Consider the following 15,243-nt stretch of genomic DNA (forward strand, 5'->3'; position numbering starts at 1 on the left):
CACAGCAGAAGCCCCCACACCCAGCCCTACTCTGCGTGCTTCCCTTAAATGGCTTTCCTCGCTCCCCTGTGGCCGCGCCTGGCTGCCCCTGGTCCCCTACTGGTCTCAGTTCTCCTTTCACCTGCTGCAGGCCAGACTTGATTGTGAGCAGGCGTTCACCCGCGCTGGTTGCCATGGCACTGTGGATTCTTCCAGTCGTTCTTCCTCTATTCTTAGTTACAGACATTTGTTTTCCATCCCTGACCACAGCTCCCAAAAAGCCCCGGGTTACAGAGAAAAGCACACTGGCTGCTGAGTGTAATCCGAGTGTGCTGAGCTGGAGTGTAGGGTTTTGATGATTGAGACTCATGGATCGGCTGCCTCCTGCACACCCGCTACTGAGGATCACGCCCACAACCCAAGCATGTGCCCTTGACCAGGAATTGAACCTGTGACCCTTCAGTCCCCATGCCGACACTCTATTCACTGAGCCACTCCAGCTAGTTACCTAGTATTTCTAACAATCAGCTCCTTTATTTGCAAAGAAAAGAATGATTGTTTCTTTTGCTCACTGCTGTGTTTCTCCTGAGACAAGGGCAGCAAGCATGGACAGTGCAGCCAAAGCTGCTATTTCTGTCAGGTATATAGCCTTTCTCATGCAGGAACTCTTCCTTCCCTCTGATGTCACTTCAATTGGAAGTTGGGGAAAGTCCAGGGCATTAGGCCGCACAGTGGAAATGCTTGGCATATGACCAGTGTCCCTCTGTGCTCCCCATGTGGTTGGCCAAGCAAGATTTCCTTGCAGCTTCTCCTCCCACACTTGCTATAACATCTCCCGCCCTGCAGGCTGCAGGGCCAGAGATAGGCCGTGGGAGTCCTGCCCAATCAGAACACGATGGGCATCCTCCTCTTCTGCCCGGGGAGCAGAAACTCACTTCCAGGGTGAGTGGTATATCTTCCTTTTGCTTGTGTAGTAATTATATATATATTATAAGGCATGTCTCCCTCTCCCTTCCTCTCTGAAATCACCCTGGAGCCCTCCCACAGTTGCTCCCCAACCCCAATCATGCACTGGTGGGGTCCCTCCAACTGATCTGCACCCTCTTGCAATCCAGGACCCCTGGGGGCATGTCGGAGAGCCAGTTTTGGCCTGATCACTGCAGGCCAGGCAGAGGGACCCCACCAGTGCACAAATCTGTGCACCAGGCCCCTAGTAAAAATATAAAATAAAATAAAAAGAATCAGCCAATGAATACATAAATAAGTAGAACAACAAACCAACATTTCTCTCTCTCTCTCTCTCTCTCTCTCTCTCTCTCTCTCTGTCTCTGTCTCTGTCTCTGTCTCTAAAATAAATTACACAAAATAATTCTTTTTAGCAGATATATATATTAAAACCCTAAGCGCAGTAAAATTTAATACAGTACATTAAATGAATATTGAGAATCTTCTCAGCTCCCCTTAATCGAATAAGTTTTGGTTTGAAAACTTGTATGAGACTCAAACTACTGGTGTAACTGGCAAAGCTTCCATTCTGTGATCTGTGATTCTCATGTCCATGAAGTTCTGGCTTGGGCACCTCTGTTTGCAGGCAGCACGCAGGGAGGCACCTGCTGTCTCCGCAGATTAATCAGCCAGAAATGAGATCGCTGCCGGGAAAGAATAGACGCGCGCTGCGTGTGTTTGAAGCCAGCAGGTGCTTCTTCAGACTTTCCTCTGAAGGTTTTCTTCTCTCAATTAAGCATTGAAGTAAAACAGCAGAATTAAAAAACATTTACCATTTGTTTTCTATTCTCTTTAAATTAAAACCATGCAGATGTGATAGGGAAGCCTAGCGGTATTGATCACCTGGCCCATGGGGGGTCTGAAGAATGAGTGCTTCCACATTTTTTATTCAGGACCCAAGCCTGCTGCCAGTGGAAAGGCTTGGGGAAGTGCTGCGTGAACTTGGAACTTCTCAAGCACTGAAGGAAGCGCCAGGGGCAGAATACATGACACTTTAAGTCTCTAAGTAACAGGTTACACTGAATAGTTATTCAACTTTATTTTTATTCAGCTGTTTTTGTTTGGTTCTTATCTGAGCAGAGAATTCAGATACCATAGGAATGGAAAGAGAAAACAGCTATAGCTCCAAAGGTGCTTACCATCTCTTTGGGAAGATAAAACACGCCTTTTTAACAATAATTATTATAATGTGTATAATACAGAACACAGTCACCAGCATTTGTCTTACTGACTATTGCCTGGAAGAAAGAAGTGACCATTAAGAAATGCTTACTCTTGCCTAAACTGGTTTAGCTCAGTGCATAGAGCGTCAGCCTGCAGACTGAAGGGTCTCAGGTTCGATTCCGGTCAAGGGCATGGACCTTGGTTGTGGGCACATCCCCAGTGGGAGGTATGCAGGAGGCAGCTGATGGATGTTTCTCTCTCATTGATGTTTCTGACTCTCTATCCCTCTCCCTTCTCTCTGTAAAAAAATCAATAAAATATATTTTTTTTTAAAAAGAAATGCTTACTCTTTAAATATTTACTTAGAAAATTGGATAACTTACTTAACTACCGTATGCACTTCAGATTTTAATCGGTAAATTGACATACTTTAGGGTTGTGATCATTGAAATAATACTTACAAAGCATGTAAGAAGAATGCCTCACACATAGCAAGTGCTTAGTAAGTGGTAGCTACTCATAATGGTAACATCATCTGATTTAATAATAGTGCCTATGAATTAGTTCACTTATTTCACCAACACTAATAGAACAGATCTACATGCCAGGTTCTATTTGTCAGCAATAACAACATTGTTTATATTAAATGCAGAGGAAAATATACAAAATGCGATCCAGATTGGCATATAATGGCATTGACAAAGTCTAATCCAAATATTTAAGCATATTTATAAGTACATCTGCTTAAGAAATACAAGAATCAGTGAATATTGCTTCTCCTAGTATCATAAGCCAGGTACTAGCAAGTCGTGTGTTTCATACCTTCACACATTTAGATGGGACTTAAGGGAGGAAATTTCGTGTTCACTTTTTCTTTTATTCGTTTTCAAAGTTCCCAACAAAACACTCTCCACAGATGGACCTTGCATTTGAACTACCAGGAAGCAGGAAAGGCCACACCCTTGGCTTCTTTGTCCTCCCGCCAGGACACTCTGTGTTCCCAGTAGAAGTCCCCATGGTGACTTCACGTAGACATGGCTGTTAGTTTCCTATGCAGTGGGACCCTCTCAATGCGATTACTTTTGCCTCTGAAAGTCTCTGCTTCTCAACCTTCGGTACGAGTTGAACTGTAAAGTGAGTTTCGGGATCACTTTTTAAACCAAACGCATCTGCTCGGTGCCTGTTGCCCACCGGGCCTTGGCCTGTTGACCTTGTAGTTTATAGTCACATGAGTGCGTTTCTATGTGGCGGGCTTCCCCGCTCAAAAGTCAACCAGAGGGTTGGATAGGTGTTGAATCTGACTTTGTGAAGAGATTATACAGTATCTTCTTGAATGTCTTATCTAAAAAAAGAAATATAATGGGGTCTGTGCTGCTTCTGGCTGATGCCAGACAGGTGAGGATGTTTTTTATTTCTATCAAATAATTCAGCTGCTCACAGCTCACTCTTTGGTGGAGAACAAAGAAAATGGGCTTAAAAATGCTATAGGGAAGGAAGCAGACTACCAATAGGATCTGGATGACCAAAAGATGCCTCCTCACAGAGCTGTACGTGAGATGCTTCTCCGTGATGGATGTGCAGGTCCTTATCTTCCTCAGATGGCTGACAAAAGAGTAGTATGATGTCAGGACGACCAAACACGAAAATCCAATAAATGTGGTCCCGATGAGGCCCGCGACCTGAGAGATCATGGCTCCTAGTTCCATCTTCCGGTTGTAGCACAGGCTCTCTTCCCCCTCTGTGGCCTCCACCACCGAGTAGTATATGATCACGGGAATAATGACGCAGAGTACAACTCCCCAGATGTACATACAGAGTTTTCTCGCAAAGTTGGGCTGGCGGAATTTCTTCAGCAAGTGGCCATAGAAGATCTTCTCGTAGCACGAAGTGGTCTCCTGCGTGGAATCCTTTTTCATCAAGGTGGCATAGCGGCTGATGGCGATCCAGCTCAGAATCAAGAGGCTGACAAACATGCTGACATGCATGGAGAGGGTTCCCAAAAAATTGACCACCCGGCACGGTGTGGATCTATACTCCCATTGAAAGCCTTTCAGGAAGTACACGCCCATGAAGGGCATGGTGCTGCACACCAGTAAGTTTGCTGTCACGAGATGCGCTAGGTAGATGTGAGTGGATGTTCTCTTGGTGATTTTTGCTAAAAATACCCATTGAGAGAGAGAATTCCCAAAGAGACCGATGATGCAGAGGAAGATGTAGAGGACTGGGAGAGCCACGGAAGAGATTGCAGATGGCCGAATACATGTTGAGGCCGAGTTGTTATTCATTGATACCAGCTTCTCTTGACTTTTGTCACAGGAGCTAGAACCGAATTGCAGATATTTTTTAAACATGTATCCGTCCTACACCCTCTCCCACCTCCCCCCACCCCCTCCTCTGCCATGTTAAATATTTAAAACTAGAGGCCTGATTCATGACATTCGTGCACTCAGTGGAGGGGGGTCCCTCAGCCCAGCCTGTGCGCTCTCACAGTCTGGGAGCCTAGGGGGATGTCCGACTGACGGGTTAGGCCCACTCCCCACGGACATCCTTAGGGATGCTTCGAAGGCAGGCCATTGCACTCGCCAGCCATGAGCCAGCTTCTGGCTGAGCGGCACTCCCCCTGTGGGAGCACACTGACCACCAGGAGCAGCTCTTGTGTTTAGCATCTTCCCCCTGGTAATCACTGCACATCATAGTGACCAGTCGTTCCCTGTTGGTCAATTTGCATATTAGCCTTTTATTATATAGGATTACTAGTATACATGGTAGTTAAGGCGAATGGTTTTTTAAAAAGTGGGTAAAACAGTAACATACCGTGTTTACTCGAAAATAAGACATACTCTGAAAATAAGACCTACTTACAGGTTTCCTTCAGAGTGAAATATAAGGCATCCCCCGAAAATAAGCCCCCACCCCAAGCTAAACATGAGAGATTTGGTCCACTGATTCTGAAAGAAATGGAGTCACAGGAAATTCAGGAATTGGATTGTTATGATGATGTTCCAGAAGATGATGACATGATTGTCATTGAATAAATGAGTAAATTCTTGATACTGTAGGATTCACAGTTTGTCTGGTTTGTGTTGACAACTACTGTACTACCGTACCATATACAGGTAATAAATTTCCTTTATTTTCATTTAACAATAAATGTGTACCGTATTCTTCTTCATGGGAAAAATAAGACATCCCCTGAAAATAAGATCTAGCGCATCTTTGAGAGCAAAAATTAATATAAGACACTGTCTTATTTTTGGGGAAACAGGGTAGATGTATTGGATGGAAAGGGAAAGTGTGGGTGCCTGCTCACCTTTTCCAATCCCAATTGTGCAGGTAAAATAAAAGCAAAAGTTGGGGTGCAAAGTGTCTTTGTCTACAAAACAAAATTTGATAAAAATAGTTCAATGCCTGAGTTTTCTCACTTTATACTAGAGGGATTTGTAGTTATTATATTAGATTGTAAAGCAATTTGAAAATGACAATGAATTTTTTTTTCCTAGAAAGGTACTTTTTTATTTTATTTTAAGGCATTTTCAAGCAATACACACTGGCAAAGGGACGTGTTGCAAAAGCATTTGATGGCCACGTTCATAGAGAGAAGACTGATCTCTAACCATCTCATTCAGTATACATCACTACTTTTCAAAATGGTGTCTTCTCATGGCTGGATTAAAGCACTTCTCCAAAATCTAATGCTATCAGAAGAGTCTCTTTTTCTATCTGAGAAGTAAACTTAATTCCACAGAAACAGATACTCGGGCAAGATCCTGAATAGCACAGAAGGCAGGTGTAGTAACCAAGGATAAATACCGATATCCCAGGGTCTTTACCAAAGGGCATCAGTAATTTCTTTCAAATACTGAACACTAGACAACGTTTCCTTTCAAATTCTGTCAAAACTGTGGTTGCTGTGCTTGCTGGTTAGAGCGCCCTCATGTGTCTATGTGTGTAATTGAGTATCTGGTTTTTCAGAGAATAGGTTTTTTAGAAGTTATTTTCATCTCAGCATAAACGCAGGTGTAGTGTTTGCTTTCCTATGTCTTACTTTTAAATCTTTATTTAAAGGGTAACTAGAGGGTTTAAAAGTCACATAAAAACTCCTCATATTTTTTTCATGTCCTCATTTCTTTCAGGGGGGAATAACTGAATTTACTGAATTCTGATCAAATCAGAATCATGAGCTTACTCAGAATGTGCCACATTGCTTGTGATTTTCACCATAACTTTCTAGGAGCCACATTCTCTATTCTTTCCTAATCTAGAGGGAGGATTCTCAATCTTACTTTTAGAATCCTATCCTCTCTTTGGCTAAACACATACATTGCCCTCTGAGATTCTTATCTGCCCCCGGCCGCTTGCGGATGTTTGTTCTCTATCTCTCTTCAGAATCGTGGTTATGTTTTTTGCCTCTTGGATTACAGAAACAGTATATTTGAAAAAAGTCCCTATTGCAATTTTGAAATAATTTTTATACCAAACAAGACCCACCTAAAGACTGGAAAACTTGAGGGCTATGCAGTGTCTCTAGCTCAGTGATCAGCAAACTCATGAGTCAACAGCCAAATATCAACAGTACAACGAATGAAATTTCTTTGGAGAGCCACATTGTTTAAACTTAAACTTCTTCTAATGCCACTTCTTCAACATAGACTCTCCCAGGCTGTGATATTTTGTGGAAGAGCCACACTCAGGGGTTAAAGAGCCCATATGGCTCTTGAGCCGCAGCTTGCTGACCACTGCTCTAGTTCAAATCCTGAGACCCTTCACTAATGTCTACCAGTGTCTTTGTTATTCTATTCTATTCCTGTCGTTTTTACTTAGGAAATAGTCCATGTGCTGCACACTTAGTGTGTCAGATCTGGTTGTAAATATCTAAAACCTAAACTGTAGCAAATCAGTCAAGAAGAAAGTGAAATAAGCCAGTTTATTTATTAAGAAAAGCTGATCTGATCAAAGTAGTTTTTATTTTCCATAAGAAATGGACCTTTTTTATGATGTTATTAAAGAAACCCACTAGCCCCCTGCCTTGTGTAGATAATACATCCTACACTAAAATCTGTCAACGTAATCATGTTTCTGTATTAACAGATAATGCTCCTTTTTTTAAGTAGACCATCTCATACAGCATCTGATATCTTACTCCTTACCATCACCTTGCTATTCTATTTCACACCAGCGAATGCTTCAGAACAGAAAAGAGGTACAGAGACCACAGAATCTAGCACTATGAGAGGGGTGGCACCGACACTGAACTTCAATGTAACCAGTGACAACTAGTTCACATCTTTAGCTTCCCAAACATCAGACTTGTGTCTGCTATGTACACCTCCTTTCAAAATAAACTTTAATTCTAAAACTACTGGATAATTCACTTCTAAAACTTGAAAAATACTATTAGGCTTAAGAAATCAAAGAAAAATCACATTATATATATATATATATATATATATATATATATATATATATATATATATATATATATGTGTGTGTGTGTGTGTGTGTGTACACACACACACACACACACACACACACACTGAGTGGCCAGATGACAATGATCTCTGAACACATAATCATCTGGCCACTCAGTATATATCCTATAGAATAAAAGGCTAATATGCAAATTGTCCCCTCCACCAGGACTTCAACCAGCAGGCAGGCCAGCCAACCACCCATGTCCCCTCCCGCTGGCCAGGCTGGCTCGGACCTCACCCATGCACGAATTCATGCACTGGGCCTCTAATATATATATTTTTATATATACATATACATATATACATACACACACACACATTCTTTTTTTTAAAATATATTTTATTGATTTTTTTTTGCCCCCCTCCCTCCCTCCCATACATACCCTCCTTCCCCAGAGTTTTATGTCCATTGGTCACACACACACATTCTGAGACACACACATACACACACATTCTGAGTGGCCAGATTATGAGTTCAGAGATCATCATAATCTGGCCACCCAGTGTGTATACACACAAACACACACACACATACATATACACACACACACACACAGAATTGTTCTCCAAAAAAAAAAAATATCGAAGCCTGCATTCCCTCGGTATGATGACTGCCTTGAGTCGTCCACACGTTGTGCCTCTGCTGATCTGACAAATGAAAGAGGTTCTACACATCTGAGTTCGTTGCTAATGATTGCCTACATAACAACGCTGCTGACCAGCTGTCTTACCTGAGCAAGCCGCTCATGCAAGCCGAGGCTCCACTGTTCCGGGCAGTGATGCTAAACTTCAGACTCACATCCTCTGCTCATCGCGCCTTCAGTGCCCTGCCATGTATGTCAGTGTGAAGAGATTCTCGCATGACACTGACAACAGTGGTAATAAAAAAAAAAAAAAAAAAGGAAATAAACAGAATTGTAGCAATTGGGTAGTTGTGAGTGTATCACGCCTTCCCCACCCAAATGACAGCCGATTTTTCTGTTTCTGCAGTGAGAGGAAGTTGCTGACCATGTATATATATATATACACACTGTACTTCCCTGTGATTATTTTATGCCCCGGTGCACCTCAGCCGGCTTGATTAGCATGACTGCTTGAAGTTCAAAGGTTCGATTCCCCGTGGCTAGTTTTACACAGCACAGTGTAGCGGGAACCACTCCGTATTGACCCAATTAAAAAAATATTTGTGCAGACTTATCTGTAAAATCAGCTTGCTTATCTACAGAAGCTCTTAGGTAAGAAAACTGAGTTTTGTTTCCCTTTATTCCTGATAAGGAGGAATTGCAATAAGCCATCCACAGATGATTTTATAGACAAGGATAAACAAGTGAGGCCCAGCCTGGCAGGTGTGGCTCAGTGGTTGAGCACTGACCCATGAACCAGGAGATCGAGGTTCAATTCCTGGTCAGGGCACAGGCCTGGGTTGCGGGCTTGATCCCCAGTGTGGGCCGTGCAGGAGGCAGCCGATCCAGGATTCTCCCTCACCATTGATGTCTCTCTCTCTCTCTCTCTCTTCCTCTCTGAAATAAAATGTCCCAACTCACTTGCTAAGAACTAGCTCATTCTACTTTGAACTGCCCTGTGCTGCCTCCTTTCAGAATCGGAGTTGGTTCGGAGCCTTTCAGAATAGCTGTGGGCATCCTGGAAGTGCTAGAATCTGAGCCTCAGGTACGCCTCGGGTACAGTGAATAGTTCCAGAGTGATCTAAAGAATTGGGAAACCAACTTTCTGTATAGACTTGTCCAACCACTCTAAACTGGTCGCTAAATGAAAGCTCAGTGTGCAGCTGGGAGCCAGACCTGCATCGCACCACCTTTTCATGGGAAGTTAAACCAGTGAGACTCTGAGAATGGAAACTGAAATCCAGTTCAGTCCCCAGTGGGGGGCGTGCAGGAGGCAGCCGATCCATGATTCTCTCTCATCATGGATGTTTCTCTCTCTCTCTCCCTTCCTCTCTGACATCAAGAAAAATATATTTTTTTAAAAAATAAAGTAGCCCTGGCCAGTTTGACTCAGTGGATAGAGTGTCAGCCTGTGGGCTGAAGGGTCACGGATTTGATTCTGGTTAAGGGCATGTACCTCAGTTGCAGGCTCCTCCCTGGCCCAGGTCTTGGTCAGGGTGCATGCAGGAGGCAACCCATGGATGTGTTTTTCTCACATCGATGTTTCTCTCTGTCTCCCTGTTCCTTCCACTCTCCCTAAAAGTTATTGGAAAAATATCCTCGGGCGAGGATTTTAAAAAAGGGGGGCAGGGCGCTAGAACCCAGCAGGCACAAGACAACTCAGTCTGCCTGAATGTTGGCGCTTCCACTAGACAGTTCTCCGGGGCTGTGCACCCGCGTCTGCACTGATGCGCTTGGCCTTTTTGGTACCCAGAGGGCAGGGGAGGAGCCACGCCTCCTGCATCCACGTTGGAGCATCACATGCCAAAGACCGTTATTCCTTTGAAGTGGGGCACCTGGGAGCTTGCCTGTCCCCAGGCCAGCGCCCCCCCCCCCCCCCCAGGCCAGGGGCGCCTCCAGGAGGAAGCACTGCTGTGCTGCTCCAAGCTGCGGCCTCGGGCTGCCCAGCTGCAGGATGTGGGGTCTGGCCACAGCCCTGCCTCCAGGGGCGGCGCTGCTCTGGGGCCTCACCAACAACTGAGTAGCCGCCGGCACCCCCATCCTGCCCTCAGCCGGGGTGTGAGGAACCTCTACTTGCTGGTTTCTCGGCACCCCAGGCACATTTCCCAGACGGCTGGAAAGATGTGACAGTACAGAAAAATGATTCGCTTCTCTGAAATCTGTGTATTGGTTTCAGAGAGGAAGGGAAAGGGAGAGAGGTAGAAACATCAGTGATGAGAGAGAATCATAGATCGGCTGCCTCCTGGACTCCCCACATCTGGGCCTGGGCCCTTGACTGGAATCAAACCCAGGACCCTTCAGTCCACAGGCTGACACCCTATCCAATGAGCCACACCAGCCAGGGCGAAAAATGATTAGCTTTGTAAAAAAGGTCTAATAACAAGACTCCCATGGGCCTAATCAGTGCTTGTGCTCCACTTTGGACTTCCATCCAAGCAGCCAGGAAGGTAGCAGGCGTGGGAAAGAAAGGAAATTTTGATCTTGGATGAGAGGAGGGAAAATTTCAAGGTCAGGCAAATGTTGAATTTCACCATCTTCACATCAGTCAAGTTCAGTTCATATTATGCTTCAGAGCCTGCCTTTCTTTTCTTTTCTTTTCTTTTCTTTTACAAGTTCTTTGAAAAGCCAAGAGTATATAAAGTTTTTGGAAAATAAAGCATTTGATGATAGAATTCTAAAAATGACTTAGGAGATCATATCAGCACAGATACAAGCCATGTGCACCTGTGCGCTGGAAAGCAACACTCGAGTTGCAAGGAGGTTTAGAGCAGTGGTAGTCCTCAGGCCGGCGCTCTAGCCATTGAACCAAACCGGCCAGGGCACATCTTGGTAATCTTTTGATGGCTGGAGCTATATGAGACTTGAAGTGGTCGTTTTCAGGCATCCCTCTAGGCAGGTCTTAGTGTTTTAGATATTTCTCCAATTGCACTGTACAATGGCAGAGTTCTAACATGGCCACGCTGTCTCCTTCCCTTTTCTCCATCCAAAACCAGCCTAGAATGTGTCGCTTCAGTGAGTCTGCAAATCAGGTATTGCATCCAGGAAATAGAAGCTCTGTGGAGTTTCATATCTCCAGAAATAGCTGGTGGAGAACATTGGAAAGAACAAGTTACATGTTAACCCAGAAAAAGTCTGTAAGAGACTCATTTCTTTAGAGGTGCTGTGTCCAGCAGAGGGCAGTGTGTTACCGGCCCTTTAAGTGTCAGAGAATAAAAGGAATTGTATGGACAATGGATTTGCATCCTTAAAGTGAACACGTGGTGCTATTCAGCTGCCTTTCATAGGATGTGCACTTGGGGGATTTTTTTTTGGGGGGGGGGGCGGGGGGCGTGGGCCTTCATACTAGTGATTAGCACAAGAGTCAGCTTTGTAGAATCTTCACAACTGTAATTCTCCTAGTGGTGCAAAGAAAGTCTGACCTTGGAGTTTGCAGAAGCTTTTATCGTATTTTTAGTTTCCCTTTAACTTTTTATATATATTTTTTAATTGATTTCAGCATAGAGGGAAGAGGGAAAGAGAGAAAGAAACATCAATGATGAGAATCATCAATTGGCAGCCTCCTGCATGCCCCCTACTGGGTATTGAGCATTGTCATTTTCTTAATAAAATTATTATATTTGTTGTCACCATTTTAGAATCAAGGGTACATATGCTGTTTATTTATATTTTACTGGTGGCCCAGTACACAGATTCATGCACATTGAAAGGAAATTAATTAGAAGGTGACCAGAGGGGCGAGACTGGACGAGACCGGCCGGACACGCCCTGGAGCCAACCTCCCGCGGTTGCAGCTGGGGCAGTGGGCCATGGCTCAAAGGGCTTCTGCAGAGTTAACAGGTTTCTCCAGCAGGTGGCCTCCCCCAGCCTGGCCTTCGGGGATCAGGCCAAAACTGGCTCTCTAACGTCCACCCTGTCCCACTTTGGTCTCGGAGCTGTCAGATTGTTTTGGTTATTTCTTATATTAAAAGGTCTGTTGAAAGTATCATGAGCCATAATGTCTCCTTTGTACTTTTTATTCTCTGTAAATAGTCTATCCCTTAATTTATGTGCTTTTCTGAGTAGGGTGATGAAATCTCTTATCATGCCTCGGGCCAAGAACCATCTCTTTGTCCACTGTCCACATACTGCCCACACTCCCTGCCTATTAGTCCACTGAGTAGCCATCTTGGTTATCAGATGGGTTATCAGAGAGAGAGAGAAGCCATATTTGCGTGACTGTGATACAGTATCTATACTAATAAAAGGGTAATATGCTAATTAGATTGGACGCCTTACGGATGCCCCTCCAGACAAAGCCACAGCGTCTGTGAGGGCCAAGGGCCTAAGCCGTCAGTAGGACATCCCCTGACGGCTCCTGGACTGTGAGAATGCAGCTGAGCTGAGGTACTGCACCTCCCCATGCACGAATTTTTCTTGCACTAGGCCTTTAGTGTTGTTATAATTCTTCTATTTCATTGTTGTTAATATCTCACTGTGCCTAATTTATAAATTAAACTTGATCATATGTATGTATAGGAAAAAACAGTATGTAGAGGGTTCTATTCTTGGTTTTATGCATCCACAGCGTCTTGCAACATTAGCCCCCATGGACAGGGGCTGGAGGGACTAATATAGACAGATTATCAGCCTCGCTTGCCCTGTAGCTTCTCTCCCACCACACTCGGCGGTACTCATTTCTCACGCTCTCATTATTTTGGGGATCCCAAATGTGGGCCATCAGATCATGAGACCCACGCGTCCTTACTTGGCTGACTTCTCTCTCTACGGGCCACATCGATTTGGAACTCTGTCCTCAGTCCCCGCAGCTGACCCTGTATGTCCCCGTGTTTTTCAAGGCTTGCCAGCCACAAAGGGGAACTGAAGATGAGCAGGCAGGCAAGTCTCATCAGTTCCCTTGCAGCCAGCTGGGAGCTGCTTTCAGTAGAGAGGAAACAGGGTGTTTCATTTGGGTGCAAAGTTCCTTCTCTGCAGACACGAAGCATCTCTGCCTTGGAATGATACAGGGACCCGCAGAAGAGGGCCTTCAATCCCAAGAAAGGCAATGAAAAGGGAAAGTAGGGAAGCAGAGACCAAAGCGAATTGGGGAAGAAGAGGTGCTGCCGAGTCTGGGGAAGGGGAACCGCGCCCGTGAGAGGATAGCGCCCATGCCAGCAGCACCAGCAGTGACGGCCATTCCCACCTGCTTCCTGCTGTTGAGCCAGGTCTGCAGGGAACGTGTCTTGGCCCCACTTCCAGATGCAACTTCTAGTGACACAAAGCAAATCCAGGGCTCAGAGAGAAAGTGAGGAGACCTGAACACCAAACCTAAATATCACAGGGCTCCTAGAACCCGTCAGCTCATTTCAGACACAGTTTAAACCGTCTCTCTAGCAGTGTGCCTACTGTGTGCTGAGCAAGGGACATTGGACGAATGTGCTATAAGAGGAGATTTGGGGAAACTGCCAGGGGGCCATTGGCCACACACAGAGCACCTCCTTTCCCCCAGGTGCACACGCTTGAGTCGCCCTGAGGACGTTCATGCCTTGGCACATGGTCACAGTTGGCCTCTGCCTGCCACTCACTATTAAGGCATTGAATGTTCTGGAAGACACAAACCTACTATTCAGGGAGCTGGAGAACATCTCTTCCAAACGGTATCCAATGCTCCAAATGCTTTGCTACCTTCCCAGCCTGCTGGGGACCCATGCTGTACTGAAGAATTTCCACTAGCCCCGTGGTCGGCAAACTGCGGCTCTCGAGCCACCTGCGGCTCTTTGGCCCCTTGAGTGTGGCTCTTCCACAAAATACCACGGCCTGGGCACATCTATGTTGAAGAAGTGGCGTTAGAAGAAGTTTAAGTTTTAAAAATGTGGCTCTCCAAAGAAATTTCAATGCTGTCCTGTTGATATTTGGCTCTGTGGGCTCATGAATTTGCCGACCTCTGCCCCGTCACTAAATGAGAAGGCTTTGGTTATTCCTTTGTGCTATTTATGGCTGAAATGCCACATTGTCTTACCTAATGGGTAATTTCATCCTCAGCGTGGTCCTTGCGGGGTGTCTTTCCAAGGACCCGAGTTATCTAGATGTATTCGTTAGAACATGTCTCACTTTGCCTGAAAAGGTCTGCCAAAGGCACCATGAGCAAAGTGAAGGACAAGTCCCATTCTGGTGGAAGTTATTTGCAACCCACATAAACAGCAAAAGATTTATTTGCAGAATATGTAGAGAGCTACTTCAACAATCTGAAAGAAAGAAAAGAATAGAAGATGAGCGGCTCATGAGGGAAGAGGAGGAGAGTATAGATACGAACCGGTACATTCACCCCAGGAGAAATTGAAATGGGCCAAAAAAAAAACATGAGGTGATGCTCCATTCCCCCTGTGGTTGGGAAAGTAAAGCTCAAACCACAGGGAAAGGCCATTTCACACCTACCAGGACGGCAAAAGTTAGTAAATCTGAGAAACCCAAGTATCGCTGAGGATGTGGCTAAACAGGAACTCGCATCTTCCTACGCTGGGATAGGTACATAAGCTGATCAAATGATTTTGGAGAGCCTTGGCCGGTTTGGCTCAGTGGATAGAACATTGGCCTGCGGACTGAAGGGTCCTGGTTTCGATTCCGGCCCAGGGCACATGCCTGGGTTGCAGGCTCGATCCCCAGTAGGGGGCACGCAGGAGGCAGCCAATCCATGATTCTCTCTCGTCACTGATGTTTCTATTTCTCTCCCTCTCCTTTCCTCTCTGAAATCAATAAAAATGTATATTAAAAACATTATTTTGGAGAGCCATTTGTCACAACTAAGAGACACTGAAGATGCGTGAGCTCATCCAGGCAAGCATCACCGCTGCTGGGTGTCAGCCAGAGAGAAACTGCAAGCGCACGTGGTTTCTGACAGCAAAGAAGCGGAAACCCCCTGAGAACCCACTGCTGGGGGCATGGAGACGTGGGGTGTTGTTTCTTTGCACAACAAAATTTTCCATAAGAAGAACCACTTCGCACCAGTAAAAGTGAATGAGATTTAT

General features: G+C 45.1%; 2 protein-coding genes across 19 annotated transcripts in view; one reads left to right on the top strand and one right to left on the bottom strand.

Annotated features, from left to right (window-relative positions):
- Positions 1 to 15,243, top strand: part of CASK (calcium/calmodulin dependent serine protein kinase) — a 226,416-nt gene that overhangs the window by 114,763 nt on the left and 96,410 nt on the right. The gene's annotated exons all lie outside the window — the stretch shown is intronic.
- Positions 2,489 to 4,515, bottom strand: GPR82 (G protein-coupled receptor 82). Its single transcript, XM_036460494.2, has one exon. The coding sequence runs from the start codon at positions 4,497 to 4,499 to the stop codon at positions 3,417 to 3,419; it is 1,083 nt and encodes a 360-aa protein (XP_036316387.2). The 5' UTR covers positions 4,500 to 4,515; the 3' UTR covers positions 2,489 to 3,416.

Source organism: Pipistrellus kuhlii, unplaced genomic scaffold (genome assembly GCF_014108245.1).
Source record: "Pipistrellus kuhlii isolate mPipKuh1 unplaced genomic scaffold, mPipKuh1.p scaffold_m20_p_32, whole genome shotgun sequence".
NCBI lineage: Eukaryota > Metazoa > Chordata > Mammalia > Chiroptera > Vespertilionidae > Pipistrellus > Pipistrellus kuhlii.